General features: G+C 39.1%; 1 protein-coding gene across 1 annotated transcript; it reads right to left on the reverse strand.

Moving 5' to 3' along the window:
- Positions 1–668: 668 nt before the first annotated feature.
- On the reverse strand, positions 669–10,094 carry LOC134798053 (gamma-tubulin complex component 4). The gene is made up of 12 exons (XM_063770380.1): positions 9,922–10,094; positions 9,690–9,825; positions 8,419–8,710; positions 7,960–8,137; positions 7,365–7,567; positions 7,156–7,282; positions 4,524–4,680; positions 3,932–4,072; positions 2,982–3,156; positions 1,897–2,098; positions 1,194–1,360; positions 669–846 (listed from the first exon to the last, which is right to left on the reverse strand). The coding sequence occupies exons 1-12, from the start codon at positions 9,973–9,975 to the stop codon at positions 669–671; spliced, it is 2,010 nt and encodes a 669-aa protein (XP_063626450.1). The 5' UTR covers positions 9,976–10,094.
- Between the last annotated feature and the right edge of the window lie 124 nt (positions 10,095–10,218).

Raw genomic sequence — 10,218 nt, forward strand, 5'->3', positions numbered from 1 at the left:
CGTTTTCCGATGAGCAGGGACAGATATAGGTTATCGGCTAACGAAAGAGCGAGATAGAGATAAAAACGAAACGAAACGGATTGAGCTTTGTTCAAGTAGACGCTAGGCACGCTTTTTACCAGGCCATTATATTCAAAAACTTTAATGTTCGTTAGACAAATAAGTGCTTTATTTTCTAAGCATTATGGTTTAAATCAAGGAATCTTTTAATGCGTAAATTTAAAGCAAGTAGCGAAAGTAGCGTCAATTGAACAACATTAAAAATGATTCACGACGCTTAACGAACCCTCGCTAGCATTGAGAAGCCATTTTATGTGTGACCTATCGATTGATCTTTATAAAGTACTGAAGTTAGGGGTCAAGTTATATTAGACATTACTGAGACGATGCAAATTAGGTTTTTTTGAAATGTGAATTGCGTATTTTACGTTTTATTACTTCAATATGCGATTTCGTTTCGTTTCGTTCGACACACACAGGGAATCCAGTTATTTTAGAAACTGTTTTTGAAAACAGTTACGTGGTTAAAAAAAACTGTTACGTTTCGTTTCACGGAAAACTCGAAACGACCCAGCTCTAGTCAGCGCACTATTTGTGATTGAATTTATCTTCGAATAAATTTATTTGAAATGATTTTATTTAAAATAATTATCCTGATCAGAAATTATCTAAATAACGCCCAACTCTGATCGTAGCATATTGGTGAGAGACTGTGTGAGCTGCGCCTCTCCACTTATCCACCGGTTGTAATCCAGACGCATCAGTAGACGAGCGAGGTAAATGCCGCAGGGCCGGTCTCGCAGCGATAGGAGAAGTTGCATTAGTTGCTTCACTAATTTGTTGAATCTGAAATTAAAGCGAAATACCATATTTATAGCTACTACCGCATATTCGACAACCGCAAAAATTATATAATTTTAGCCAGTTCAGAGCCTAGAACCGCTAAAATTCATCCGCACTAAGCAGTTTCAGAGAGTTTTCCTTTCGTAAACGCTTCAGTTGTGGAATATACCCCTCTGAGGTTTTCTTACGAGACTTAAGCAGGGGCTTCTTCAAAATAGGAGTGTACAGCATCAATTTGACACCAAAGTTTTCTGAGACTACGCTATCCGATTATTAGGCAGTCTGTAATTCTGTATACTACTTACGACCAAAAGGGTATAAAAAATTTAAAAATGCTCTAATCTATGTACCTCTCAGAGTATCCCCTGATGTAATAGTCCTCAGATTCTTTATCAGTAACAGAATTGCTCATGCTGCAGAAGGAATGGCACAGTTTGAGCAGCTCCATAATGTTGCAGAAGACGGGGTTGTTGATGGAGTCCGTTGACTCTGAGCCGGAGTACTCGCTGTTGGTTGACTGTAACAAGTTTTTAAATTGATCCAAAATTGCGAGATAATCTCAAGGAGGACAAAGTATTGTACGTTGATACTAGTCTGATGGTGGTCGATGGTGGCAATACGATCCGAAAGGGACGTCCTATAATTTAAAAATAAGACACGGAAGTAATAGGGGCTAAGCTAGCTAGTAAACCATAGAGTAACTTATACATACTGTGCCTTAAACTGTTTTTTGACAAGTTTTCACAGACAATAAAATATGCCCTTGTTAACAAACCGCCTTGCATCAAGCCGGTTTGTTAACAAGGGCCTACCGGGAATCGCGAAAATCGAAATTTAGGCTCGAATATGCAAGAGTGATAGAGGTTAGATAACAAAACCTCGATTCTCTCGCTTCGCGGTAGACCCCCAGATTGTGATGGATTGTGGAAGTAGCGCCCCCTACGCAGAGTTTCGCATAATATTCCCTATTGTCAAATCACCAGCCCATTCCTCAGCATCTAGAATCGTTAATCTTCTTGACAGAGTTTTAAAGAAGAAAATGTAAAAACTTACAGAAGTAATCGTCAAGAAGGACTGGCTCAACACATCGGCGAGGAATATCGCGTGAGCCTTCCTCAGCTTCTCGAAGTCGTTGGTCTTGGTGACGGCGTCCATGAGTTTGGAATAGGACGTGTCCAACACGTCGGCCTGCATGTAGTGCTGCAGGTTGTTTATGAGGAACATCAGCTTGTTGTGGAGCTGGCACATGGCGAAACTGTAAAAAATAAGCGGTTTTGACTTATTCACAGTGTTCTTCATCTTCATGTTAGGGGCTATATAAGGCTCCAAAGCCTATGTATCACTGCGACCTGATCTATTGTGATCGCCACCTACTACAACTCTCGATCCAAACCTGCATCGATCTCGAGAGACTTTAACTCCTCCGGGCGCAATATGTGTCCGCCCAGGATTAAGTCACGCATTAGGCAAGGGCACTCTGTGAGGATGTGCAAGGGCGTCTCCTCTGCCTCCATACAGAGTCTGCACCGCCCTATGTCACGTTTCCCCATAGTGTGCATGTGCTTATTTAGGCCGCAGTGTTAGTGATGGTATGCCATAACTGTTCCAAATTTTAGGTACCTACATCAAACGGTCTTTAAGAAAAACGCATTTAACCGATTTGCAAGATCGAAGTGATCCCATAAGAGCACCGCGAAGTTTTGTGCGGTGCTCTAAAAACGGATTGTATTATGTGCTTTTAGCCTTTCATTCTCACGCAATGAGACAGCTCGAAACATCGTAAAGGTGTATGCAGATATAGCAGATAGTAGTAGATATAGTAGTTTGTAACTCGATAGTTACAAACATGAAATGTACACGGTGTACACCCCCAGTTAACGCCTAAGGACTCGTTTCGCTCGTTCGGTTAATAAAATACAATGGCAACTCATCTAAAACTTCAAGATATCGATCTTGAGTATGCATTAATCAATATTTATAAAATTTGGCAGTGAACGTAGTTTGGATAATTTACAATTATTAAGTTTGAGTATGAGAAGGACCAGCCAGGGGATTAAGGAGTTTGAAGGATCAAAATATAAAGTGACTCGAGGACCTCGAGGTAAACGAATACTAGTTTTAAAGTATGAAATCCTTACTTTGAAGACTGCTTATAAGTCTTCCACAGCGAGTGTAGATCGTGCTGTGTCTTCTTAATCCTCAGCAGTAAGCGGAACATGTCGTTGTACCGGGCAAGCACCTCAGGCGTGAAGAGCAAGTGCAGAGGCCACTTGAAGTCATACTTCAGGATTAAGCTGGACCAACCGTCGGCGGCTGCATAGCAAAATTATTGTCAAACATTCACTCACGATCTACTTAACTGCGTGGTTAAGAACCTTGCTCTCCAAGAATATTACTAAGTGGAACAGTTCGGAGTTTGCTGATTTAAAGTACTTGGAGTTAGACCTAGAAAAGTCTGCCGAGATTTTGACAGCACACGCAGTGCCAGTGTTATTTATACGTCATAATTTCATAGAAGTTTGACGTTTCAAATAACACCTGCACTGCGTATGCTGTCAAGATCTCTGCAGACTTTTCTTGGTCTAGCTCTACCCGTATTATTATGTGACAGACAGTTTACTGCCCAGCGGCAACAAAACGACTATCGAAAAGACACGTCCGTACAGATTACATATACCACGTGTCCCAAAATTTAACGATAAGCTGGCACCAGAAGATGGACCTGCTCATGACTACTCGAGGAAAAAAAAGAAAAAAAATATCTCAATTTATTATGGAATTACAAAAAAAAATTAAAATCGACACCCCTAGTGGTATGGTTAACGACCATGTCTACAATTTTTCAATTTTTTTTTTCAATTTTTCAATTTGTTTTTTTAATTTTTTTTTTTTTCCTCGAGTAGTCATGAGCAGGTCCATCTTCTGGTGCCAGCTTATCGTTGAATTTTGGGACACGTTGTATAGATCGTTTATCACTTCTGCATGAACGTTTTCGAAGAGAAAACGCTCGTGAAGAAATAACTATCTCATTGATACTCGTAAAGTAAACCTACTAACTAGTTAAAAGCCACAAAACCAGAAAAATTACCTGAATAAGATTCCTCTGTCACCGTAGAATTTACAGACGTGTTCGGCTTCACATAGGGCAGTTCAAAGCTGAACTTTTCAATGTCCGCACTGTTGCTTAGAAACACGGATCTCGCTGCCAATTGAAATGCATGGTTCATATCTGTAATCAAAATAATAGTTAGTAAAATAAGCTTTTGCTAAAAATATCATTTTTATAGCTGTCCGTACTTTTTACCACAGGCAACTAATACTCATCGAGACAATTCTAAAAACCCCTAGCGCAATTAGGTTGCGTTGTTTCATCACAGGGTTCCTGTGGTCACCTCCTGTCTCCATCATCAGATCAGCTCGATGGTACCATAATATTGCATTGTCACTCGACTTACATAGTTATGTATGCAAAATTTTCATCTCAATCGGATATTAAGAAGTGGGTCTAATAATTTAGCATCCAAGATTTGTCCCACACTAACTACCTAACATACATTCTAACAGGGCAAATTAAATAAAAGCTTGTAAAAAAAATATATACAGGGTGGCCAAAAAATAAGTGCATTCCCGTTGCTAGGGAGGTTTTGTACGGTTTACAGTATTTTAAAGGTGATATTTACCTCTAGTTCCAGTTCGAGTTGTGGGCTTCTCTAACATATGTGCAGTGAGTCGTAACAGTTCCAGGAACAGCTCCCCTCTGCCTAACAGGTAGAAATCCTTCATCAGTCGCAGCTCGTGGATCAACTGTGCCTCTTCCACAGCTACTGTCCAAAGGTGCTGAAAACAAGTTCATTTAAAAATCTTGAATCAAGGATATCGTTCTGTACTCATTGTATGACTTGGCGTTACTAGATTTGTCCACCATGTAACAGGGCAAATTAAATAAAAGCTTGTAAAAAAAAAATATACAGGGTGGCTAAAAAATAACTGCATTCCCGTTGCCAGGGAGGGTTTGGGTTTATACTGAGCAACTTTTACTATGGGACCAACCCCGAAATCACGAAAAAAAATGTTACCCTCCCATAGAAAGTGTACCAGCCAAAATTATCATAATCATAATCATAATATTTATTGATAATATAAATTACATGTCACATTTTATACAGTGTATAAAGATTATATTTAAGTATGAATTTTCACTACAGAATGTAGGTTGTATTTAATATATTACATCTACCTTAGTTCCTAAATTTTAAAGAACTCTTTATGGTCGTAGAACGCTTGCTCGACTAACCAATTTTTTAATTTGTTTTTAAATACTGCTACGCTTTTGGCAACTACTATTGAATCCGGGAGTCGATTGTATACTTTTGGACCTAGTATGTGAATGAGCTTGTCCGACTTGGCCAGCTTATGCGGCACGGCCGCGAGCCTGCAGAGGGCGCAGCGCGTATGTATGAAACAGCCAAAATTTTTGTTCGCGATTTCGGGGTTGGTCCCATAGCAGGCGTGGCTCACTCCGCGATTTCGTCGCTTTGCTACTAGTATTTGTAGCTAAAAGTAGGTACATCCGTTCCACACCAATTTTGGTGGCTAGCCATAAGCCGCGCGTAGCGCTGTCGCCACCTAGCGGCCATATCTGTCCTGATCGTGACAGACGCGTTTTGTTAGAGAGTGAGTCTTCTGTACCTAGTACTATTATTTATTCTTTGCCCATAGCAAAGACATATGTAACTTCGTATAAGACGAATAAAGTCTACGGAAAAAACGTGCCTCGGAATTCAAGCAAAAGTCATTCTCGAATAGATGGCGCACACACCTTTAGCCTATCCTCGGCTAGATGGCGTGACGACACCGTTTCATATTTAACAATTTTAACACATAGATATCAGTGAATGAACAGGGATCAAAATGATATAAAAATAATAAAATCATTTATCCATATATATACATTTTTTGATAACTTTATACGTTTTCATTTTGAGTTTTATTCGAGTGTGAGATGGCAGTAAATTTACAGTGACTACAAAATTTACAATGACAGGACCCCTCTATACTATCTATTCTTTTTGCCCATAGTGAAAGTTGCTCAGTATAAACCCAAAACCTCCCTGGCAACAGGAATGCAGTTATTTTTTAGCCAACCTGGGGCCCGATTTTTGAAATTCGATCGCTCGATTTCGTCACTCGAAAATCGGTGAAAAACGGCGAAATGCTAATTTTTGAAATACGAGCGATAGAAATTTGGAATCGAGTGGTATTGACCACTCGTTTTCAATTCTATTAGTAGAATTTAATGCCTAGTAGTGGAGATATTATTGAACGAAATACACGAAATCGAGCGGTCGAATTTCAAAAATCGGCCCCCTGTATACACTTAGGAAGAGTTACGAAGGTGGAGTTTAGCCAATCCTAGGGTATTTCACCGCTTTTGTATATTCCGTTGAAAAAAGAAAATAAATTTCAAAACCAAGAATCAAAGCAGGGAGGAAACTTCGACTCACAACAATGTAGTTCAATAGATTGTATGTTTGGACGAAAGTTAGGTAAAAGGATTCAACCCACAAAAATCTGTTACTAGTACTTTCAGTTATTTAAATGACAATTTCTCGAGGATGGTTCCTGCAGTTTGCTAAATTACGTCCATTTATGGTAAGTATGTAGGTACTTTATTTTGAGGCTTTGGACACTCCAGGACCTCTAGGTGAACATGTCAGCCTCATGTAGGGTTACCAGATCCAAATTTGGAATTTCCTTGACAAAATTCCTGATTTGCGAAATTTTTTCCTGACGCTCGTATCGGCGGGCGACGGGGGGATCTATCCGTATGCGATATATATGTACCTATGCTTGATAAGTAAATTTGAATAAAGTTCCTTTTTAGGTAGGTACATATTGTTAATTCACTAAAATTCCTGACATTTTCGTATTCCGGCCGCATTCCTGACAAACGGCCAAAATTCCTGACATGTCAGGAAAATTCCTGACGTCTGGTAACCCTAGCCTCATGGGTGCTTTCATAGTTCCCTACTCAAGGGAGAGATCAATAAAGTGGTATACACTGATTGCTTTTTCTGATAAAGGCTCTGCCAACCAACAATTGATCTTCTGTCCATTGTGCATGAAGCCCAAACTACCAAAATTGACTGGGCTCCGACCCACCTAACAAAAACTACCATTTTTGGGGCCCAACTCTTGGCCGCCTTAAAAAGGGGGTATAATATAGTATTGGTGACCCTCAGATTTCCTAGTAGCTTCAGGGCCCACTCAATATTTGCTCGCGACCCATAGTTTAGGAAATGCTGATCTAACCTTAGTAACACACTCATTGATCTCCCTCACTACATTTCTTAGGTTATAGATCTCAAATAATTCAGGATCTTTAAATTTCTGTAATTTCTCATGGAATTCCGCTTCTTTATCTTCCCAAATTGTAAACCTATAAAAAAAATGAAACATTAATCGTCATGTTTGAATGGCGCTAAATAATATATTTGCCTTTTTTTGTTTCGTTAAATTACCTTCTAGAATCTCCAAACTTCTTTAAAGATAGCATTGGCCGGGTTTTCATTGAAGTACCTTTTTTCATCTTTTGCGGATCAAAACCGAATAAAATTATGGTTTTACCGATAAATAGTATTTCCTGAGCGAGGGAAAGTGGCATGAAATGAGGTATCATTTTAGGGTTCAATATGAAGCCACAGTCCAGAGAGGTATCCTGCAACTGTAATTATACTAATTTAAACAAAATTTACCTATTAAATTACATAATAACCATTATTACAAAGAGAGTTTATAAGGGAGAAGCGGGAGTTGGAAGAGGTAGAACTCGGCGGACTTTCTCTGATCAGATCCGGGAAATCCTGAAGAAAGGCCAGGTCAAGAGCACCCTAAGCTGGCAAGCGCGTATGAGGAATGTTATGAAAGTGAAGGAAGCGAAAGAGGTATAATATGTCAGGATCGTAACAGGTGGAAATCCGTCGTCTCTGCCTACCCGTCCAGAAAATAGGCGTGATTATATATGTATGTATGTAATAAGTAATAACCATTATTTTTAAATTTGCCATAATAGGTAATTACTTATTTTTACAAATAGAAAGTGATCAAAGTACTTACGCTGTTCAAAAGAGTCTTATCAGTGTTAGTGCTTGATGGAGTGGTGGACAGAAAAGTGTCAGAAGTCTCATCTCTACTGCATATGATTATAAACTCTTGGTAGGGATCTCTTAGTTCTCCATACAACAGCCAGGTGCAAAGTTGATTCATGAATACATTGTTTATGTATGCAAAGATTCTGAAAAAAACAGTTATACAGTATTATGTTAACAATAAAGTATGAAGGTGATGTTGTTTGGATTTTGTAGTCACGTTGAAAAAAACAGCTTAGAATCAGTGGCGGATTTGCCGTATTTGCCGCCCTAGGCCCTGTGCCCTGTAGTAACTAATAACCGCCCCTTTCTCAGCACCCATCTATAGACTGCCGCGTTGCTGCCGCCCCTAATGTCTAGCCACCCTAGGCCCGGGCCTACTGGGCCTTAGGGCAAATCCGCCACTGCTTAGAATTCATATACTTACTTAATTATAGCATCATGAACCATTTCATTGCCATTCAATATATACTGATGAGTCAAACTCAAAATCTGGCATCCATTCAGTCTTCTTTCCTTAATAGTAGAGATCAGTCTGTTTAAAGTATTAAAGAGGCCCTGGTATTTTTCAACATAACTATAGGCAAATGACAATGTGTAGGTATGGTTCCCCATCACTAGTCCTTCCACTTCAAGAAGAGTTTTCTTGTAGGATTGGAGCACCTCAGTGATGCCCTCACTCAAAGCTTGAGCGTAAAGACCGGTTGTACGGGAAGAGGCTGAAAAAGAAAAGTAGGAACTTCGCAACGAGTGGCGATAAATTGAAACACAACCACAGGGAGTGTTTTAAATCGACACGAGTTGCGAATTACCTTTTCACACGTGTATTGTACAATGTTTCACAGTACATATCGTTGGCCTAAATCGCAAACCTCGTAACTCCATTTCAAGGAAATTAGTAATTGCTACCTTGGGGGCTGTCCATAAATTACGTCATCGATTTTTGACGATTTTGGACCCCCCCCCCCCTATAATCATCCAAAAATCATGCTTCAAATGACCCCATTTCCTCCTACTTCATGCTACCGTCATCCGATGTCCAGACCCCTCCCCCTAATTTGAAATGACGTAATTTATGAATAGCCCCTTGGACAACAATACTTATAGTCGCAAACCTCGTAACTCCCCCGGAGGAGTTACGAGGTTTGCAACTTAGGCCCACGATATGACCCTTTAAATTTTTGACATACACATATTGTCCTTCATCCCACCCTAGGGCGGTGTAAAGTAACACCATATGTACTGTAAAATTATTTCAAGCTCGTTATTCTGGTTTGTAAGCCTACATTACCAGGTGAGTCAACAACTCCACACAGAACAAACCACTTCACTAGAAAATTTAGTTGCAAAACAGCTCAGTGCGGTTTCTTGGTCAAGTCTTGTCTGCACAGACCAAGTCATATCATATCATATTTATTCATTAACAATACAAGATTGTGTTTGAAATGGTCAAAGTTGCTCGGCAAGGTGGTTTGTTGTGTGGATCTATTGGATCTGCCTATTATTATAATTGAGTAGCTTAACTTCAAACTCGGGTAAATCCATCTGTCAGATTATGCGATTTTGGTATTAAGAAAAGGTAATAGGGTAGATATTTGCTGAGAGGGTCGAATGGATTTACCCGAGTTTGAAGTTAAGCGACACAATTGTAGAGTTAGTAAACTTATCGTTTTTAAAAATTAAACTTTCAATACATACCTGAATGTGATTTTCTACAATGAAAACTCATGCTATCCACAAAGATTTGAATCCTGTGATGGCTCTTTGCAATTTCGCATATCCTATGGTAGACATCTGAATCTCCTTGATTGGCATAATGCTGACATTTGGCTGTCTGAAGTAATATTAATTAAACGTATTTACATTACTTTATCAAATAATTAATAATTATTATTACAGTTTAAATATAAGGAAGACATGTATGATGTACCTCTTCTGTTACTTGAGAACAATCCCACAAAACTAAAAGAGCGTCGTGAATCATGTTGGATTTAAAGAGTTCAGGAATAGGAAACGGTCTTCATAATTTGAAACTAAGAAATAATATTTTTTCTAAGAATATCTAAACTTAAAATTAAATTATTTAACAGTTTTATCCTTTAGTATTGACAGGACAGTTGACAGTTTGTTGTTGACTAGTGAAGTACACAGATCGTACAAATACTATCGTGTACAAAGACTGAATTTTGAACAATCGATTGTCCGCCGATTTGATACTGGTCAACAC

The sequence above is a fragment of the Cydia splendana genome, chromosome 16 (assembly GCF_910591565.1).
Source record: "Cydia splendana chromosome 16, ilCydSple1.2, whole genome shotgun sequence".
Lineage (NCBI taxonomy): Eukaryota > Metazoa > Arthropoda > Insecta > Lepidoptera > Tortricidae > Cydia > Cydia splendana.

Excerpts from the sequence above, each read along its gene's own strand:
- LOC134798053 (XM_063770380.1), bottom strand. The coding sequence starts at position 9,975 with ATGATTCACGACGCTCTTTTAGTTTTGTGGGATTGTTCTCAAGTAACA. Across the intron at positions 7,568-7,959 it reads ATAAGACTCTTTTGAACAGC|TTGCAGGATACCTCTCTGGA; the intron begins GTAAGTACTTTG and ends GTATAATTACAG. Across the intron at positions 4,073-4,523 it reads AACTCGAACTGGAACTAGAG|ATATGAACCATGCATTTCAA; the intron begins GTAAATATCACC and ends TTTTGATTACAG.